The sequence below is a fragment of the Mus pahari genome, chromosome 12 (assembly GCF_900095145.1).
Source record: "Mus pahari chromosome 12, PAHARI_EIJ_v1.1, whole genome shotgun sequence".
Lineage (NCBI taxonomy): Eukaryota > Metazoa > Chordata > Mammalia > Rodentia > Muridae > Mus > Mus pahari.
Genome location: NC_034601.1, coordinates 40,006,658 through 40,029,129, shown reverse-complemented (window position 1 = coordinate 40,029,129; position 22,472 = coordinate 40,006,658). Strand labels below are relative to the sequence as shown.

Below are 22,472 nucleotides of genomic sequence, written 5' to 3'. Positions count from 1 at the left end.
ATAAGTATATATGATATGTATATACATATATATCTCATTCCTCTTTCCCTTGCTGTTTTTCAAATTCTTTGCCCCTTTTTTCTTTAATTGTTGTTGCATATATATATATATATATATATATATATATACATATATATACACACACATATATACATGTATTGTATATACACAAATAATAATATGTATATACACATGTATTATATATATAATGTAATATATATATATATAATTTTTATATGTAATATATTATATATAATGCATATAATGTGTTATTTGAAAGAGAACAAAGAAAGGGGGAATATATTTATTATAATCTCAAAAATATTTAAATGGAAAAAAGAAAGTACCAAGTCATACAACAATGAATTTAAGGACAAGTACTTTAATAACATATAAATATGTGCCAATAAGTCAAAGGAATTAGTAGAGTAGGGAATCACTATCTACTTTACCTATCAGTCTCCAAAGTGCTGGTCACAGTGCCTAGCTTACATAAAACTCAGTAGATGAAGAAAGAAGCAACGCCAGAGGCTCAGTTAGATATGTATGAAGGTTTTACAAGGAAACCTACTTTTCTATACAAGTAGTTATGCTATAAAAAGAACTAAAAATTGGACAAAACACCCAATGACAAGAGCCAAGACCAGGGTACTAGAGCAAGGACTTCACAGGGGAGAATTTCTTGTATAAAGTGACTAATATCTGGGAAAGAGAAGATCTGGCAGTCAGTAAGTCTCTCTTGTCTCGGAAATAAAAAGTCCAAAAGAAACACTTCACACAATGAAATATGATGAATTTCCTGTCATTCATAAAGTTGTTAACCCAGGCTGTTCCGTTTATCCCTTCAACTGGGAACATTTTAGGTGAAAGGAAGACGCAAAGGAACTGGAGTGCAAGGAAGCTTGGCAATTTGAAGGGTCTAAAAGGTTGGCAAGGAAGAGCCTGGTGTGCAAGGAGGAGGCCCAGCAGTCTGAGGCCGGAGAGCACCTGTGTAGGTGCTGAGCTCCAGGTAGTGGGAAATGGGCCTCTAGGAGTCCATGGGGCATCTGGTGGGAACTTTTAGCCAACTTCATAATGCCTGTCAGATTTCTCGGGCCTGGAAGCTTCATTAAATGTGATCCTCTTACCCTGACAAATCAGCGAGGGCTTGAAGATCCTCACAATGGTGCTTTTGAGGCAGAAGGTACAAAAATATATTTACATTTGTGACTAATTTTAAAAACCAACAGTGCTATAGCTGTCCCCTGAAAGGCTCCACCAGAACCTGACCAATACAGATGTGGATACTCACAGCCAACAATCAGACCGAGCATGGGGACTCCAATGGAGGAGTTAGGGGATGAACTGAAGTTGCTGAAGGGGTTTGCAACCCCATAGGAAAAACAATATCAACCAACCAGACTCCCCAGAGCTCCCAGGGACTAAAGCACCAACCAAAGAGTACACGTGGAGGGACCCATGGCTCCAGCTGCATATGTAGCAGAGGATGGCCTTATCTGGCATCAATGGGAGGGGAGGCCCTTGGTCCCGAGGAGGCTCAATGACCCAGGGTAGGGGAATGCTAGAATGGTAAGGCAGGAGTGGGTGGAGGAGCACCCTCATAGAAGAGGAGGAGGATGGGATCAGGGGGTTGCGGAAGAGAAATCGGCAAAGGGAATCAGATTTCAAAGTGTAAATAAATAAAATAAGCAATAATAAAAAAACACAACAGTGCTTTGTGCACAGGATCAGGCAGTGTGTTGGTGTGGTTATGATTGTAAACTTTGGAGCCAGTGCTTGAGTCTTGTCTCTACTCCATCCTGGCTATGCTACCTGAGGAAAACTACTTAAAATCTCTCCTTCACCTTCTGTATTGTGCAAGAGTTGATATCCTTCTTCACAGGTCCCTGAAGTGTTGGGTGAAGTAGTTGATCTCAAGTGTTGATGACAGCACCAGGCACATAATGTGTTCAATATATGTTAGTCTTGTGGTTATTAGTAGTTTAGTCATCAAAAGCAAACTAAAAAGTGGAAATAAAAATTTTAATACACGTCTCAGGTGTGTAACTATCCTGGTCACTTATTCTTTCAAAACAGACAGTCATTTACTTACTACCTTAGGCGAAGGATGTTATCACTGAAAGTCAGAGACATTTCAGAAAACAGCTTTGTAATAACTCTAAACTAGACATTCAAGCTCTAAAACCCCACAGGCTGAAAGAGGAGGAAAAAGTTTATTCCAGAAAGAAACGATGACAGGCTCCAGGGTGGTGGAAGAACCAGCTTTTCTGACCGTAGGGAGATAAGAGTTTTACAGTCCAAGAGAAGAAAAGGGCTGACTGATGTCTACAGCTACAGCCAGACACCATCTTGTATAAAAAGAAGGAACCCTGTATGCTCTCCCAGCCATAGAGAATCAGACATAGAACCTGTACATAGGTCTTGAGTTCCAAAAGAAGATAAGGTGCAGTGTAACAGAGTGACACAGACATTTAGAGAGATAATTCATGAATTTCTTTTGCCCAATACAAGGAGAGCCTAGGGTACTTTACAAGAGCACAAGAGAGCTGCAGTTTTGGCCTTTGAAGTAATAATTGTTAGAAGGATGGCCTTGGTGACTGAGAGAAACACAGCTATCTTAGCAAATACAATGTAGAAAAATGGTTGTAATGAAAGACCGGCAGACCTATGTAGACCTACGCTATGTCTTGGTGTGCTGTAAGCCCCCATAAGCTCCTGGGTTGCAGATGTAAGGTCAGAAATGGGGAGCTTAATGGAGTGTTGGGGTGCTTGAAAGCTGAATGGACAAAGAAGGCACTGCTTTGCCTGAAAGGAAGTTTCTAGCCCCAGTTGGAATGGCAACTGGGAAATGGAAATGAAATTCAGTTCAGAAAAGTTACAGAGAAAACTACCATGGCTTACATTCCTTTAGTATAAAAATTTGAGAATTATGGCCAGTGAGATGGGTCAGTGTGTTGAGGCCCCTGCTGCACAAGTCTGGTGACCCAAGTTCAGTCTCTGAAAACTCACATGAAAGTGAAAGGAGAGAGCCACATCGACCAGGTTGTTCCCTGAGCGGCACACACACACACAAAATTAGTTACAGTACTAATACTAGAAAGCATACTTTAGGTCCAATAAAACAGCTCCGAGACAACCATAAAGGCTAGCTGATCTGCACACTCTTGTCTCCTCAGTTTACAGCAAGGCAATGCCCAGAATAACATTTTCCTAAATAGTGCCAGGTCATCTATGGGGCAGAGGATTCCTGGCCCAGTAAAGAAAAATAAAGCAATGAAGGAATAAACAAAGTTAATATTAGTACTAGCTTCTAAATATTTTTTTTAACTGGTTGTATTTTCAAGAGAGTCGATCCCAGCAAAGCTCAGGACAGTAACATTTCTGAAAAATGTTTTCCCTTTGAGCTTTGTCCTTAATATTAACCACAGCTGATTATTTGGGAAGGGTAAGCTGTCTGGCATCTGTATTTTTCTGCATTTTTCTCTATTAGCATGAGACAGTTTGGCTCAGGGAGCCTATGTGTTCAAGACTTTGCTCTTGACAATGGTAGCTTTAAAAGCAAGGCTCACACTGCCAGGGCTATGAAAGAGCCACACAGTAGCTATCCTCACCCCACATCCTGAGCACTCTGATATTTCTTCCATTTATAGCCTTGGGTTCTGTTTCCACAACACTCTGGTGGGTAAACACTTGGCTCCTGCGTTTCCTAACACGGGTATTATAAGGACATTTCCCTGGCTCTGTCCAAATGCAACCTCTATTTCTGTCGTTTGCTTTCTGTCTTCAGGTATTCAGGAGACCTTTCTGCCATCTCTCCACCTACAGCCTGATTTGGGGCATGGCAGCAGTAGCGCTGAGCACAGCTCAAGGTAAAGATACCGGGTTCTTCCTCTGGAGAGCCTCAGAGGTGAAGGTTGGCCTCTCCTTTGCCTGTAGGCTAGCCCACTCATCTGCATGAGGTACTTGAGCACGCTATCAGCCTTGGAACGGTGGGAGTTGCTCTTCCCGCTCTCCACACTTTTGTTTTCAGAGCAGCGGAACAATTTGGCACTTGGAAGCAATTCCAGTAGATTTAAGAAAAACAATCCCCTCCCTAGTAAAATATGATGTCAGATTTTCACCCAGAGAATTGGGGGAATGTATTTGAAATTCCCCGGACTTAAATTTTAAAGAGCTGGGAGTATTTGGAAGGCCATCCTTAAAATTGAGTTCATCGCTTTTTACAAAGAGTAAAAGGTAGAAACAAATACCGTCACTCAGAGATGCATACGCTTACATTGTCTCCTGTACAATAACCCTGCTTGTTCCACCATCTCTGAATTTCCTATTTTTTTTTTTTCTTGTCATTCTGGGGGAGGCTGCTGCTCCCTTTCTGCTGGTTCTTTTCTGATCACTGTGGTATGATGTCACTCATCATTAACTTCTCTGAGAAAGACACTGCCAATGAAGGACTGGCAGGCCTCGCCCCACCCACAGCCCTGACACATGATGTCCATTACAGGACTTACTGACCAACTAGCAGATTCGAAAAGGATTCAAAACAAGCACCAAAGAATTGGTAACTTTCCCACTATGGGATCTCCTCTACAGTCAAGCATAGCATAGCACATGTCCAATACTAGTTTTAATCCCCTTTCCACTCTGCAATCTAAAAGCAACATTTTTTTTTCAAACACACTCTTCAAAATCTCCAAAGGTTTTCAGGGAACCTCAACTTCATCAGTGGGGTTCTGTTTTCCATAACTGTCCTTACCTTCAAGGAGTTCCCATCCTTAGACCCCAGCTAGGTAACATGGTGCCCAAGGTATACTGGCTGCTATGCTCTCTTTGTCCTCTGATACTCTGGGAGAAAGTTTGTGCAGCCTTTATTTCCTGCTTATACTTATTAGCATTTCAACTGTTTGGGTACCCTTAAAGAAAAAATTTCAGTGGTTTTGTTCATCCATATGTTATTTGTCATTTTATTATTTAGTTCCCTGCTGTTGTTTGATGTATGAAGGGGGAGATTCAGATGTAGGCATCTATTCAGTTTCAGTTTCTTTGGTTTCCAGTAAATGTAGTTGTGTTAAATCTTTCCATCAAAGAAATGCTTCATCAAGCTTTATAGACACTGAGGGCATTATGTTCTGGTTACCATTTGGTTCTGGTAATTTATGAGTCTTGTTATGAGTTCAGCCATAATTGGAGTTTTAAAAGAGATTGGGGAATTTGGGGTTTTATTGTATTGTGGAGAGTGTTCAGAAAGAGTAAATTTTTTAAGATCAACTTCAAGTTCAGTTTGGGGAAATATTTTGGTTTTTCGAAAAGATTATATATTTTATGACTCAGTAGTATATATATATATATATATATATATATATATATATATATATATATAATACATATCCATATATATAAACACATAATGGCTATGTAAATCTAGTGTATTCAAATTAAATATAGACACCTACAAACTTATTTTAAAATGTTCTATATTATCATATTTAAATTTTTGCCTTAATGATTTAAACCCATGGAACTGAAGATTCTGAGAGACATATAGAAGCTCTCACATTATCACTGTGGGTTGATAAACTGCTGTTGTACTTCAGCAGTGTCTGCTATCTGTGTCCCGGGGTTAGGTTGCCAAGTATGTGAGGTTTCATGGTTAGTATGTTGTCTCACATTGCGTTGCTCCCTCGTCATATTCTTTTGTTTTCCTGTGTGAAAAACGCCACTGGGCTAGAGTTGGCATGCTTAAGCATGTCTGTTGAGTTTTTCTTTAATTCTTGGCCTATATGCCCCTTATGGGTTACATGCTCAGGGGATGCTGAGGCCTGGCCTTCTGGCCTATGAATTCTTCATTCAGTGACAGCCATTCTGCTAAGTTGAAGAGTGTGTTGAGATTTTGTATTTCCTGTTTTCCAGATCTCTAATTTCTACCATTTAAAATGTCATTTTTCTTCACTCACCCATATTCATTCCAAAATGCTTCTTGATTTACGATGTCTGGATTCATTTGTTGTGAGTTCTTAGCTGTAGCATTTATTACTCCTCTTTCATTGTGCCCCTTTTCTCAAAGTGTTGGTCCTTTATTATTGGTTATTCATTATCACATGGATGCTAGCTAATACCTTAAATTACCTGTCAGAGTATAAGTGGCCTGCATTGCAGAGAAGAAATCGTTGTCATGACATCTTATATAAATAGAGTGTGATGACAGTTGGGTACCAAAATCTTTTGAACATGCCATGTATAGCAAGCTTCCCAGAGCATCGCCCTGTTTATCACTCTCGTCATTTGCCAGAGACTGAGCCCTCTGTAATGTGTGTGTGTGTGTGTGTGTGTGTGTGTGTGTGTGTGTGTAGCACCTCCCTCATCTTTGCTTAAACTGTTCACTCTGCCTGTTGTTCTTTGGTGCTTCTTTGCTGTTGGCTCATACATCACTAAGCATGAACTCACCTAATGAACGGATTCCATCTGGCACTTTTCACACTCTTGTCTTTCTGCTCATTCTCCAGCTCACAGGGATTCTTCAAAATTTCTGGTTACCAAGCATTGTCTTGTTATTACTCTGCCTCTGCTTTTCTAGGTCAAACGGACATATTTCTCTGCTAGCACACAGGCATGAACATGCATATATATATTCTTTTTTGCCTCTTTTATTCTTTTCTATATTTGAGTTTCAGCATGCATTTATTCATTACTAGGAGTGTGTGTGTGTGTGTGTGTGTGTGTGTGTGTAATAATGTTCTAAAATAGAATTTGTTGTTGTTTCTGTAGTGGAAGTGGTGACCCAGGATGAAAGAAAGGCACTGCACACAACTGCATCCTTACGATGTTCTCTGAAAACATCCCAGGAACCCTTGATTGTGACATGGCAGAAAAAGAAAGCTGTAAGCCCAGAAAACATGGTCACCTACAGCAAAACCCATGGGGTTGTAATCCAGCCTGCCTACAAAGACAGGATAAACGTCACTGAGCTGGGACTCTGGAACTCCAGCATCACCTTCTGGAACACAACGTTGGAAGATGAGGGTTGCTACATGTGTCTCTTCAACACGTTTGGTTCTCAGAAAGTCTCAGGAACAGCTTGCCTTACCCTCTATGGTGAGAATCTTTGAGAATATATTCTCTCATCTTTTTTTTCAGAAATATAATTTCCAGGAGCATTGAGTATGTGGTTATGGTACCTGGATTTTTTATTTTTTTTTTTTTTTTATTTTTATTTTTTTTTTGATTCATAAACCTGAACAGGTTAACTGGAAGACTCTTAGCCTTTCATGCCCGCTGTCACTATTATTGCAGAATTCTGAGAGCTAACGTCGCTGCACTAAGCTGTTTGGCTGGAACTATCTTCTCTCTAGGGTCTTGCCATCACCAACATTGAAGACAATGATGAAGGCGACACATTCTCCACGGCAGTGAATTCATTGCTACCTCTGCTTTTGGATAGCAAATGTGCACTATATTATCTCTAGAACCCTTTACAACTTCTGCAAGTAGCAACAGAGGCAGAGGAGTCTAACCTGGAACCAATATGATATCTTTCTTGTTTTAGTTCAAGGAAGCAGTTTCCAGATTTCTAAGGTTACAGCCAGCAGAGGTTTTTTCCTAACTGGGAGTATAACAGGATATAAAGCACTCTTTAAACATCCTAGGCTTAGTGGTGTGAAGAGATTGTTTCTTCTTGCAGCATGTGCGTGTGTGTACAGCAGCAGTGTGAAGAGATTAGTTCTTCACTGCAGCATGGCTGCAATGAAGCCTTAGGAAGTGGGACTGAGGATGACTTTGTAGCATCCAATGTGATGTGGTGGCTTTAGGAGGAAGAAGACAAACCTAGTGGAGACATTACAAATATTGAAGCAAGGCGTTAAGCATGCTGAGAGAATTGGCCATGGGAAAGGAGAGATTTCCTAGGTACAAGGATGTGGGAAATCGGATGGATACAGGGATCTTCTGCTTACTCTGTCTATGATGGACCTTCTCAATGGTAGAACAGGCTTTCTTCGCAAATTTCCACTTTGTCTATTTCTCTTACTCTCTTTCTTCCTCCCTCCCATATCCCTTCCATCTTGTCTTCTTTTCCTTGTTTTGTTTGTTTGGTTGGTTGGTTTTGCTTCTCATTTCACACTTTATAATTTCTGCAATTTTTCTCTAGTTCTTTTCTCTCCTGCTCCTTCTCTCCCCATCCCCCAAAAGAGAAAGCCTCCCTTTTCTATCCAACCATACAACTTGCATCTATCTAAGCCATTCTCTGATAAGCCCACAGACTATGATACACAGAATAATCACAGAAATCATACTCACTTTTCCTTACTTTTGTCTCTCCCAGTACTTACTGATTCTTAGAATTTGAGCACCCTTCTACAGTTCCACTTCCACAGCTACTGCAATCTACCTGTCTCTTGAACCTACAGGCACAAACAAGCTTTCACTTAGCATTGGCTTCTAATTAACTCATGGGCTGCAAAGCCAGCTACAGAAGGATTGGTTTGTACTGGTTGGCAGAAAAAAGGCTGACATTCCAACAGAAACATAGTTGTTAGCTGGGGAGGCCTTTATAAAGAGAACAGGCTGAAACTCGTGGGAAAATTATATCCATTTTTTCTAAACAATTTTTCCAGCTCTGTCAAGTGAACCCTGTGGCCCTTCCAACAGTCACTCTCTGATTTTCTTATTTATGGATTCTGAGTTCCTAGTTTGCATTTTGAGTAGGTTTTCTAACTAGGCAATTAAGAAGGGAGGTGTGTCTCATTCATCTTTCTGGGAAAAGAAAATGGATTTTTCTCTAAACAACAGGCTCTGGGAACTGTGCCCTGCCTATTGCTTCTGATAGGTAAAGGGTACACATAGAGGGATGCTGATTGCGGGGAGGGGGGGGGGATACTGTCAGATGATTTCTGAGAAACACATAACAGAAAAGATTGCTCACACCAAAGATGCAGAATAATTAGGCTTACACTATATCTTATCCTCATGTTTTTATCTAACCAGTCAGCTATGGTAGAGACAAACTGCAGATGTGACAATTCACCTGCAAGGTTTGAACTCACTGGAAGAGATTAGGAGGAAGGTGTTGTCATTTTATCTGTGTGTCTCCCATTGTCTTTCTGTGAGGAATTTCTCCTCATCCTTGTAAGAAAATGCAGAACTCAGGCGAGGTGCTTAACTGACGGCAAGCCATGTGTTTTTTATTTTTGTCGCAGTACAGCCCATAGTACACCTTCACTACAACTATTTTGAAGACCACCTAAACATCACTTGCTCTGCGACTGCCCGCCCAGCCCCTGCCATCTCCTGGAAGGGCACTGGGACAGGAATTGAGAATAGTACCGAGAGTCACTTCCATTCAAATGGGACTACGTCCGTCACCAGCATCCTCCGGGTCAAAGACCCCAAAACTCAAGTCGGGAAGGAAGTGATCTGCCAGGTTTTATACCTGGGGACTGTGACTGACTACAAGCAGAGTCTGGACAAAGGTAAGAGAGACTGGGCAAGGTAGACTGTGGTGTGTCTATGTTTGTGCACTAGGAAGATGCTGATGTTGTTCAGAGACTCGCAACTGCTCAGCAAAGGCTGTAGTTAGAGAGAGCATGGGACAAGGGACAAGAGCTTGAGGCAGCAAATACAGTAAGTTTTGCTGTAGTCTTCCCATCCACAGAGACGACATAAACCTGCAGAGAGTTTGGAACCATATGTTTTACACACACACACACACACACACACACACACACACACGTACCTATAATTAACTTGGCTCTCTAATTACGTGTGGTAAGAGATTAAACAATGAAAACCGATTAAGAAAATATAATCACAGAAATCTACTTTACTGAATATTTGTATTTAGAATTGCTTTATGCAAAATAAAAATCATTGAATGAATATAAGTATGGCGTGCAATAAACAGTGAATATGAAAGTCAAGGCAGCTACTCCACAATTAAGAGAAGGATAGCGCACACAGTGTCCTTACTCCAGGCAATTCACATCCTTGGTGAGGTGAGATGAGATGATGTCAGTTGTTATCCATCACTCACAATAGCACATGAGCTAAAATGTATGGATTGTGTCTTTCTGAGATTTCTCTTTCATATTTTTGGACAACACAACAGCTAACTCAAGCTTTAGAAAGTAAAATTGACAGAAAGAGTATGTGAAAAACATATTGCTTATATACCTATGGTTGATATCCATCAATAGAGAAATATTTTCTAGGCTATCACAAAACTGTGTGTCCAGTGAGAAAGCCACAGTAGACCATGAAAGTACCTAAGGTGAAGGAGGTGGGGGCCTTACTCAGTCTGGGGATGAGGAAGGGTTCCTGGAGGACCCCATCCACATCTGTGATAAAAATCTTTGGATGATCATCACTGAGAAAAGCCCCATTAGGAGGCTCATCAGTCTTTTAAAGCAAAACTGTATTACCATTTGTTTTTCTAGCTTCTCAGATGATTCCTTCCAAATGACTCTCTCTGGGACTCGTGGATACACGGTTTGAGAATGGTGTGTGGGTGACTGTAGCGCACTTGATTTCAAGCATGGCTTTCTCTCTAGTTTTGAAGCATAGCCCTGGAAGTAGCACACAGTAAAAAGCACCTAAAATGGTGGCAGCTGTGTGCGAGCACTTTCCAATAAGTAAAAACTAGAAGAGTTGTCCATTTTACCTTCTTGGGCAGTGGCCTCTTGCAAGTAGCTCCTACAAACATGTCTGGCTGAGCTCCTTAAAACCTCTATGCTAGTTAGAAATGGGGTGTTTAGGGAAATTTTGGTCAAAAAGCCTTGTGTGGTACATTTCATGAAGAGAGCCTCAGGATCAACCAAGGCCAAGAGCAAATGTCCTTGAAAAACAAGAACTTGAAAAGGTAAATAAGTTCTTTTCCAGGAACTCCAAATTTGACTTACGTGATATAAAATGTTTTCTATTGTTTGCACAGCATTTATTTATTCTGTGAATATTTACTGATGATGCAAAAGCCCCATAGGCAGCTTTAGAAAGCATGGAAATGAGACAAACTTTTGGTTCAGTTGTGAAAAGTCTGCTTCAGAGAAGGTGCTAGAAGTTTCCTCTCCCTTTGCATTATCAACACCAAGGAGCCGGGGTTTAGCTGGGCTCCACTGAGCATGCCTGGGAGGAGATTTAGTAATGAAAACAGATGGGAAGAAGTGCAGTAGAACAATGAAGGAATTACTTCCAATGGTCGACATCACAGGATTGGTGAATGTTTCCTCTGTTTAATTCCCAGTGTATTTAATCTTAAATAACATGAGATTTGAAGGCAAAAAGGTTTGACTAACCCTCAGCTTTTAAATTTTCTACCCTGGTGTTGAGTTCAGCTAGCCTCCTACATATACATATTAATAACATTTAATTCCTGGAGAAATCTTATTATTATGTGTAACTGCATGAAATATGCTGGCTGTTAGTAACATCTAATTGTTTTACAAACCCTATGAGTTCATGACTGTAGATGTAACTACGTATGCACTTAAGGATAATTTTAGAAGAACTCTTCAGTTCTTGTAAAAACTCCCTTTTGCTTTTTCGAATTTTGCTTAGCAGACTCCTCTTCTGACTCCCCTTTCTCCTCCTGTCTTTACACACAGGATTTTGGTTTTCAGTTCCACTGCTGCTAAGCATTGTTTCTCTGGTAATTCTTCTGGTCTTGATCTCCATCTTACTATACTGGAAACGTCACCGAAATCAGGAGCGGGGTGAGTCATCACAGGGGATGCAAAGAATGAAATAAGGTAAAAATTCCTTTCTTTATAAAACAAAACCTTGGGGTTTGTTTGAATATATAAATAAGGGGGGTCAGGATTGTTATGTCTATTGTTTATAAAGTACATAAATATCAATGCTCTTTAAGAAAAGCAACAAGCTTGCTTTCTTGGAAATGGACATTTCAGCTGTTCGTTTCCTAGGATATTTTAAGCCTATTTCGTAAGTTAAGAGTAAAAACTCTAGAAAGAAAACAGGAATATATTGATTAGATAATACTGGGTTGTTGTGAAACCAAATAGAAAAATCCAGTACTCACACAAGGACCTCTCCACCTGCTAATGAAGCCAATCTTGTCTCCTTTTACATCAAGCCACAGCCATTTGACCAATTAAGAGATTGTGACATTGACCAATTCCACCTCATTAAATAGCACTTCCTATGCTACACTTTAATGATTCCTCAAACACTCTCCACATCCAAGTGATTCACACATGTAGTTGTTATTTCATAGCACTCTTCATGCCTTTCCAGGCTGAGAATTTTGCCTCATCCTCCACCACCATTTGCCACAGGATCATATACATATTTCTATACATGATATATATTGCAATAGTGATGTATTGCTTGATAAGTGTTCATTTACTAAGTGAGGGAATGGATGGAACTACCATGAATTAGGTATTTTCCAAATCCTCTTCCTCTTGTTGTAACTCAGTAGTACTGTATGAACATCAGCCAACGTAAAGCATCAAAGAATAAGATTGCCACTAAAACAGGAGAAGTGAGCTGTATTACAGGATAGAAATGCATTTCTTAGCTTTCTGAAGCCTGTGCTCAGCCTATTAAGCACAAAACTGGGATTTTTTTTCCTTTGAAATGGGAATTTCCTAGGGTGAAAGGGTAATGTGGGCATTTCTTCCATCCCAGATGATGAACTTCAGGGTCAGGGAAAGAAACAAAAAGTTGGTTTTAAATAATATTTTAGATTTTGATTTTAAAATCACCATCAAAATCTTATTTTCCTTTTCACTTTATGGTTTCTGGGCAGTTTTTCATGTCCTCACAACGTTTTTGATCACCTTATCTTGCCTAAACCTTAAATAAACACCAGATTAATTCATATGAATTCACAAAATGAGCAGTGAGCCTGCAATGTCCATGCCCCCTTTTAGAAAGTAGATGAAGGGATTTGTTCTGTCTGCAAGGTTATAGGATCAGAACATTTCATGGTATATAAACATAAGCCATAGAACGCCCAAGTCCTCCCCACACTATCAAAGGCAGAAATCACTTTGATTCTATCTTATCCAAACAATTCTGTTTTTCAACTAAGTAGTGTGAGCCCAGTAAAGGAAGCCAATTTCCTTCTTGAAGGTCACAGTCAGTTCTTATAGGCAGGTTAGAACCACAAGACTGCTTTCCCGGCTCTCTCCCACGACTCAAATAAATAAATAAATAGATAGATAGATAGATAGATAGATAGATAGATAGATAGATAGATAGATAGATAGATAGATAGATGATAGATAAATGAAGGCTGTTGTTATCAGTTGCATTCACTGTAAATTGTTCCTGGCTCTCTCCCGTGACTCAAATAAATAAATAAATAAATAAATAAATAAATAAGGGCTGTGGTTATCAGTTGCATTCACTGTACATTGTTCCTGGCTCTCTTCCGCGACTCAAATAAATAAATACATACATACATACATACATACATACATACATACATACATAAATAAGTGCTGTGGTTAGCAGTTGCATTCACTGTAAATTGTTCTCTTTTGCAAACAAAAATGTCCAAAGTATTTGAACTCATTTCTTAACTAGAGTTATATTTAAGCTCAAGATAAATTCCACTAAACAGGAGTATTTGCAAAGTAATAATTCTTTTTTCATTTAGCAGTCTTAGATTTTCTGAGCAATAGAATTGCTACATGCCAGAAAGAGGCAGTCAATGTCTGTGCTAAACTCTCGCCTCACTTAAGAAATAAGTATTCCTGGTTCAGATGAACCTTGTGAACACTTAGTTGCCATTTTGTTGGCAAATGTTGACATGACATATGGCCACATCAGTCAATTTCTCTGAATGCTCATATTTTGAGTAACTTGATTTCTTTTTTAGGATTTCAGAACTTTAGCAGCCATTGGATTTAATTCTGTGTACTTAAAGCTACTAAAACCAACTGTCAATTATATTGAAAGCGTAATTGCTCAGAGCTAAGGAAGTACTGGTTCCCAAAGAACCATACTTTAATCTATGCAGAACATTGTGACAAAGCAAAAAAAAGTCAAAGAATATGCTAATACTTCTCTCTCGTTTTTTCATGCATCAGGTGAACACACAGCTCTGCTCCTGCCTTCCATACTTCCCTCCTTTACTCCCGTCCTCTTTCACCTTTTCTTCCCCTCATTTCTTGAGGTAGTAGAACTTTTAGATATGAAAGGAAATGCAGTCAGGCAAAACCAACATCGAGGTTCCAAAACCAGTGATCCAAAGGCTCATGCTATGAACATAAAAGAGGAAATGAGAAAGTGGAACAGAATGTAGTGTGTGTGTGTGTGTGTGTGTGTGTGTGTGTGTGTGTGTGTCAGGGGGTGTGGGTGTGTGTATGAGTATGAATGTGGGTCTGAATGTGTATGAGTGTGTATGTGTGTATATGTGTGTATGGATGTGTGTGAAAGTGTGTGTGTATGTACCGGTGGGAGTGTGTGTACGCACACATGCACACATGCTGTGTATGTATGAATGTATGTGGAAATGTGTGAGTGTGCACATGTCTATGTGTTTGTGTGTGTGTGTGTGTGTGTCTGTGTGTGTGTGTAAATGTGCAAGTGTGTGCTTTGCAGATAGATGAGAAGAAAGATAAATGACGTTTATACTAAGTCTAAACAGACCCATCTCCATGGAGGACTCAGTAGTCAATAGGAATGTGGTCAGTTATGTCCACATTTGTTTGCTAATCCATCAAAACAAAACTCTTTTTAGATCCCAATCACAATTCATGGTCCACAAAAGTGAGAACAGATTTATTTTTTCCTAGAGGGGCAATCTGCAATAACTGCTGTTGTCTTTGCATAGAGGTCAGTCTCCCCTAACTCCTCTGTGATTCAGTACAGTGTAGGATGTTGTCCTCTACTCTCTTTTCTGTTGTATCATGTGCTCTGGAGGAATTTATGATAGCTATCATGCCACTTATACCCAACTCCTAGCAGGATCACCACAGCTATTTCCCTGGAGTCTACCCTTATAGAACTAAGACAGCTTTCAGGAATATACTTCCTTTGTTTTGTTTCCGTGCATCACTATTTTATTATTGAAATAGAAAGTGAGAAAGAACTCAAAGTTTCCTGGGGAAATTTTCTACCATACCAAACCATTTTTCTAGTAAGAGTTGATGATGTCATAAGTTCATACCTTCTCAATATAGGAGGCTGAGAATAATCTTGCATTTCACAATTACCCACCATTTATTATATAGTTCTCAGAAATGATGAATGAAATTTTGGGTCTGCAATGTAGCAGATCACTGTAGATATCACCGCATGTTAGAACTCTTTGTTTTGAGTAGCTAAGTTATTTTCTTTGCTTTTGTTTGCTTGATTCAAGACTGGGTTGGAAACAAAAGAACACAGACACTCAAGTGAGACATATATTCTGGACTTCACTTCTTTTCAAAGTGCTGGCTATTTCATATAAAAGATATTTTTGACCACATAATATTTATATTTAGCTTGACTTCCCTTATTTCCTAGTAGCCTGAGCTATGAATGGGCTTTTGACAATATGTAATGATTATATTAATAATTTACTATTTCCTGGATAGGAGCATATACTGATTCCTATTTTAAGCACACTATTATGTCAAGGAACAAAGATTTTCAGTGAATTTTGTGGTGATAAAATTCTTCATTAGTTAGGAAGATAATCCAAAGAAGATTTATTACTTAAGCAATTAGAATCTTCATTGTTAAACAAGAATGCTATTGATCTCCAGATTAAAGTGCTGGGTAAGTGAGAAACCCTACCCTATCCAGAATCTTCACAATCTTAGGAAGGAATATGATGTTCTATATGAGTGAAACAATAGGGAACCTTTAATAAACTATTCAGGCTAGCATTGCTTGGAAAAATGTACTCCAAGCCTATATGGAAAAAAAAGCATATTGTTTTCATATATAAAAATGCTACTCGTTATTCTGAAATGGCATGACAAAATTTGACCACCAATTTCTTGACCACCAGGTTCTCAAAGCCTTGGTTTTCTTGCATGGAACTATTCTTTCTTATTCTCCAAAACCCTAAAAAAATAATCTCAGCATAAATGAACCAAATAGCAAGAACACCTCCAGGAGTGAAGACATCATAATCTTTTCTACAGCAACTAAATGGCAGTTTAGCTCTCAAGTGGACATCTCTCTCCATGGAGATTTTTTTTTTTTTTTGAAAAGAGATTGCCTGTTCATATTACCATCATTTATTGCACAACTTAATGAAATAACAAGGATTAGAACATTTTTAAACTGAGTAATCCTCTCATGTCATTGTTAACCTTGAATTTTAACTTATGTTCTTTCTGTCCTGTCTAGTACCAGTTGTGTTCTTTGGAACTGCTATGCCCCTCACCCTTGTAGTCTACACTTTGAACATTTTCTGAACAGATCCACACTTTTAGTTTTCATTATTACAGAAGCCAACTTTATGATATCTAAATTGGAAGAGGTTGAGTTCCTTTTCAAAATACACAAATGGCTTAGCCAAGGAAGAGAAATACTATGTTTTCTATTGTTTCTTTATCAAATAATCAGAATTTTGGTGGCCTACAACACGAAAATTCATTTTCCTACAATCCTCCAGGTCAGAAATCCAACATAAGAGTCATTAGGCTAAAATCAAGGTGCTTTTAAAGCTATCTTCCTTTCTGCAAATTCTTGAAGAAAATCAATGGCCTGTGTTTATCCAGGTGTTTCAGATTGACTTCATGCCTTTGTTGTTGTTGTTATTGTTTGTCTGTTTGCTTGCTTGCTTGTTTGTTTGTTTTTTACTTGTTTCCATATACAGAAGCAGTGATAACCATTTAGGTCATTCTCAAATTGAGTTTCTCACTAATTCCTCTTACCCTCATAAAGACATGTGTGCTTGCAATAGGCCCATCTATATCTCTGGGCTCTTAATTAAATCATAGAGATAAACCCATCCTTCCATGTAAGGTATTCCTTCCTACTTTCCTGAAATTAGGATGGAGATGATATAAGACAACCTTGTTCTGCTACCACACAGGTTAAGGTGGGCTGGAGTAAGTGGAGAGATAGCTGTTACCTGATCTCCAAGTACTAGCATGCCTCCAATACCTATATTCCTTAGCCTCATGCAATTCAGGGAAATTCTATTTCAAAGAACATCAAACCCTGGTCAGATTCTCTGAACACACCACTTTAGCTTTCTTACTCAAGCCTTGCCTCCTTACAATGAAGCAAGACTTTACAATATTTTTCAAGATTATATTCTGTGTCTCAAGTCTAACACAAAAATGTAACTTCTGCTTTCTGTTCTTCATTACTCATCACTGACTGTAACATTACCAACATGGGTTCTTTTCATTGGAATCCCAATTATTACATACTTCCTGCATCTTTCTACTCATATACCCATCACAGCAGCAGCTGTTACTGACCTTGTCCTGATAGCTTAGTCATAGGTAAGTTCATTTGGATTCTCTGTAAGAGATAGGTAAAATGTTACACTTAGCACTGTACATAATGATATCAGACAGGACCAAAGTGGTCCAATCGATTATAACTTAATAAGACACAAGTTTCTAACTAGGCATGATGGTACATGCCTGTAATATCAATAACTAAGATTTTTAGACAAAGGAATTTCAAGTCTAAGATTAGCCTGTGCTATGAAGTCAAATACTGACTAAAGAGGGGGAAAAAATGGAGATTTCTGAGTCTCTAATACTGAAAGAACAATATTATGAGGTCATTGCAGATATCAAGTACCTGGATATTTTCATCATTGCTCTTTAAAATCTCTACTAATAAGCCTCAATTGATGTCATCAGCCCATATACAATATAGTTCTTTAAAAAAAAACACACACAGGGCTAATAAGTACTGTATTCTGGCATGCACATGAGCATGCACACACATTTACACACACACATACACACACACACACACACACACACACACACTATAGCATATAGACATATGTCCTCTTGGTGACTTTTTTCTTTCACAACCTTCAATACAATCTCCTATTTCACAATACAGTATTATTGGAAGCTTCTTTAGACCAGAGAGCACCACAATACAGTTTATTTTTCTTTTTAGTAAACAAACTAGAGAGAACCGGCCATGATCAGTCAGTGCTCCCAACTCTAAAATTCTCTGGGGTCAATGGTTTACAAAATTTATGACACTTATACAGCTAAGAGAAAAGATTAGCCTTGTATTTTGTAAGTCCTTTAAAGATTATTTTTATTAAATATCATTGGGGCTTTTCATCTTCAAAATGTGTGTATCAATAATTTCAACTTGATTACTTGTATTATTTTTTAGACTGATAAAATTATATCGATAACATATAGTACCATTCTTTGAATGTATGTACAAATTCTAGAATGGCTAAATCAACCTAAGGAATGTCACTTCTTCATTATATGTTGAACTTCTTTATGAGAGCACTTACAAGCTAAGGTTTCAGTAATTTTCATGTGCTTGATGACATTGTTACTCTAGACACCATGTGTTAGAATAGCCTCTGGAACTCATTCCGCTAACTGAAATTCCCCTCATCTTCCCAGTGCTGCTTGAGATAATTCTACAATTGTATTCCTGTCCTCAAGTAGCCAATATTTTAACTTTTGCTTTTAGCAAAGGAGATTCTAAATGACCTACAGAATTGGCTATTTTCTGATCACTCATTTGTTTCATTAGCTACTATAATCGCTTCTTTACCGATTCTGATTAAGTCCTATTTCTTTAAAACAAATAGCTGGGTGCCTTTGGACCTATGCTCCTTTCTCTGCATTCGGAAATTAGGAGCAATTACTGTAATTATACAAATGTTGTGAAGATTTTAAAAGAAGTACATGCAATTAGAAAAATGTTTTTAGAAAGCCAGCACCAACTAGCTTAGGGGATTGCCAGCAGGGTTGCTCTTGTCATGTTATTTAGTACAAATGTTTTCATCATTTATAATTTTCAAGCTACCAACAATTTAGGCTGCATTCACCTCACTGTAAGCTTCCCATAAGTGCTGGATTCTGTTGTTACTAAGGCTATGGTTCCTTTTGGTTTTATCAATGTGTATTTAAGCATTTGCACACATGATAAAAGGAGGAGAGCTCCAGGAGATGAACAGAGAAAAAGACATGGGGATTACAGCAAGAGGATTTGAGGGAACAGAACTCAGATAGGAGTACTTGGAAGGCAGAACACACAGTATTCATTTCACAAGCAGGGTTAGAAGTTTGGAAGCAAGATAAGCTGAGAGGGGAGATAGGACAGAAGGTATATTTAGCAAAAACGTGTGTGTGTGTGTGTGTGTGTGTGTGTGTCCTTATGATGCCTAACATTAATTTATTGTTATAGGTAATGTAAATTGTTTCATTTTGAAGATGTGGAAATATTTTGGTTAAACTGAGTTGTTTGCGGGGGTGGGGTAAGAGGGCTAGGATGATGGGAAAGCTGGTTATTTAACACATGTATGTATTATATGACTTGTTATAGAGACATTTATATTAGACAGAGAAACCATAGATGAACTAACTAAGGATACTATGAAAACCTGAACATGGCATTGTGAGCAAATCATATATAAGCACACAATGAAAGGGAAGATTGGGGAGCGGGGCCACTTATTTAAGACAAGTAGTCTGAGGTCAGCTTCTCTGAGTTGATTAGATTTAGGACATGGAAACAGAAAACAAGCCGGCTGTGGAGGAGAGCAGAGACAGTTGAGCTCTAGCAAAAGAATTACAAACTTAAAATCTCAAAGGAAGAGAAACCATTAAAATTTTAGAACATTCTTACATGGAGGATGGTCTAAGAAGGTTTGCCCACCAAAAACCTACTTGTTACTAATCTGCAGTAAAGTATAGGTTCAGACTAAATGAATGATGATATAATAACAACTTGACAGGGAAAGTTCATGCCTGTTAAGGACAATAATTTTAAAAAATCAATTACCGCATAAATGTCTTCCCTTTTATTTTCTTTTTATTGTAATAACTCACTCGTATTAAAATATTGGGCCATGTTAAGGGAGGAGGTAGTGATTTCATAAATCACTGATAGCTGACGCTGAAAATGTTGGCATCTAAAATATGCAGAACTTTGGAAGATACAATAAAATGACCTAAGAGGACACAGATGAGAGGGAGGGACCGAGGTTAAATTCTAGGTCTGTTATCTCACTGTCTACATTCCTTGTGGGGAAGCTGACATCCTCCCATTTTACGTGCTAGGCAGTCAGTAACTCTTGAAAAACTTTCTGTCTACTTAATGATTATTCCTTGTCTGATGTCCACAAGTTAAGACCCAGAGAAAACAAAGCTGAGGGTTCTTCTTAATTAGAACCTCTTTGATCATTTGGTATTCTTAGCCAAATGCCTTTCTTTGTAGTCTTGGGTGATTCTCTAGTTCATTACTAGGTCAGAAGTCTGTGATCCCACCACCCAAGAGACCAAGGAGATAGGGTCCTTGAACTAGATCATTGCTACTTCAAAGCCATTCTGGGCTTCACAGTGAGTCAGTGAGTTCCGGGACAGATCCTCTGTTACAGAGTGGAACTTTATATCCAAAAAAAGAAGAAAAGAAGAGAAAAGAAAAGAAAAAACACAGAGAGAGAGACAGAGGGCTATATACTAAGATATCTCTGTATTTCCGTATTTCTTAATTCTGTTGTTAACTGCTTAAAGTATGTTGAGAAACTAGAGATGTCCAGTGTTGACACACTTCTCTTTCTTTTATTCAGAGCTCTAGAGAAATTAAACAGAACCCTGAACGTGTTTCCCTGGTTTACTTGAATCTGATGTGAAAGAAAAGCAGGAGGGAAAAGGTCATTCTCCACAGGACCTAAGAAGAGCAAAAGACCAGAAGCGAGCCTGTGAGGGGTTTGGCTTTTTGCTGTTGTCCCAGGTCCCAGGTGTTTGCATTCCAAGAGGAAGTCGTGTGCCTCGGGTCTGTTGTAGGACTTGATTTTTTTTGTAGAGCAATGCAGTGCCATGCTGTTAGAAAGGCTCCAGACTTAGAACCACCAGTGCCAAGCCAGCTCTCAGACCTACTAGGGCTCCCACCCGAAGGACAAATCGTAGTCAATTTACCTCACAGAGCTTTCTGGTCCTTATACAAGATAGAAAGGAATGGGACCAGAAATTTTGATGGAATTTTAGCAAGAAAACTGAAGAATAAGCAAAAGAAGAGAGAACACAGAAGGGTCCAAAGAGCTTCTGAGAGTACCTTTTGCCTTTCTGTTGGTGTCCCAGCTCTGGTTTTGTTCTTAGGTCCACCAGTGTGTTTCCCTGTTGTTGGAGTATCTAGTTGACTACCTGCTACTGTTCTGCTGATGACTGGCCTTGCTAGAATCCCTGATTCCCCTGCCGTTCTCTATGTGCTTCTATGAGGGTTACTATGATGAAAATAGAGCAGAATTTAGTGTGAAGTAACATTGGCAACTGTAACGTGTCCATTTAACTTATTTTTATAGCACTTAGGCAATATCGTTAGTCTTAGCAAGTAGCTCACATCTTTACAAAAGCATGCTCTTCCTATCCATTTGGCCCACAATATCACCCTCCTTGAGGCCATTCTGAATCCTGTCTCGTGTAACGATAATATATTATGAAAACAGATACTTTAAGAATTTCCTGTACAGCAGTCAGTTGTTTATGCTCTCTCTCTCTCTCTCTCTCTCTCTCTCTCTCTCTCTCTCTCTCCCTCTCCCCAGCTTCTTTTTCTGTGACTTTATTTTTTACAAAGAGAAGGCAACTCCTGAATACAATCGCTTTGTTCTGAAGACATTGTGAACTATTAATTCTTAACCCTTTGACAAAACTAGTGAAGTTGTTTTCGGTATCTTTTGCTTCATTTGTCTTTATAGAGTGACCTAGGAATTCAAGTGTAGGTTGTTTTCATTGTTGAACTGGATATTTATATACTTGGTATGCTTTTCATGTGTTATTTAATTCTGTATAATTTCCTATATTTGTATTAAAATATTGAGCAATTAAAAGTGTCAACTAAATATTTGATGTGTGGCATTCCCTTGAGAAATATAGAAATAAAGAATAACACTTGGATTTTTTTTTTTCTCTATGCGAAATCGTCAGTTAACCTTTCTGCTTCCTCGGGGGTGGTATCTGATATGGTCAAGGAGAGCTACTGTAAGTAAGTGTCTTTTGATGTGTTTCTAGAGTTTTGGAGCTTCCTATGTGTGCTCTCTTGGTTTTACCTTTAAATACCAAGCCTCACAAAGGAGTAGCTTAGGTGGTTTCTGGCACTATAGTAATTATCATTCTGCCTTGCTGTGCTTCTGGTACCTCGGCCGAATCATTGCCATGTCAGGCAGGAGGAGTGAAATACTTCTCCAACATGTGTTCTCAGGACTCACTCCTCTCATCATTCAAAGACATTACTGAGGCCCACAAAGAGTTTCTATGTGAAATTAATTCTGTATCTTGATAGCTACCAGATCTGAGAGGATAACATAAAATTTAAAAGGGAAATATATAAGCACATGTAGCTGTCAGTGTTAT

At 38.8% G+C, this 22,472-nt stretch overlaps 1 protein-coding gene across 3 annotated transcripts in view; it reads left to right on the top strand.

Moving 5' to 3' along the window:
* LOC110329603 (OX-2 membrane glycoprotein) overlaps positions 1–22,014 on the top strand; it is a 26,575-nt gene extending 4,561 nt beyond the window's left edge. Inside the window, exons 2-6 of one of the 3 annotated variants that reach the window (XM_021209332.1) lie at positions 3,788–3,869; positions 6,763–7,089; positions 9,189–9,461; positions 11,589–11,732; positions 20,693–22,008. In XM_021209332.1, the coding sequence (XP_021064991.1) occupies positions 3,788–3,869; positions 6,763–7,089; positions 9,189–9,461; positions 11,589–11,731 (825 nt within the window). In that variant the 3' untranslated portion in view covers position 11,732; positions 20,693–22,008. Of the gene's footprint in view, positions 1–3,787; positions 3,870–6,762; positions 7,090–9,188; positions 9,462–11,588; positions 11,733–20,692 lie in introns of those variants that run through there. The other 2 variants (XM_029544779.1, XM_029544780.1) reach the window with 2 other exon arrangements.
* Positions 22,015–22,472: the final 458 nt, after the last annotated feature.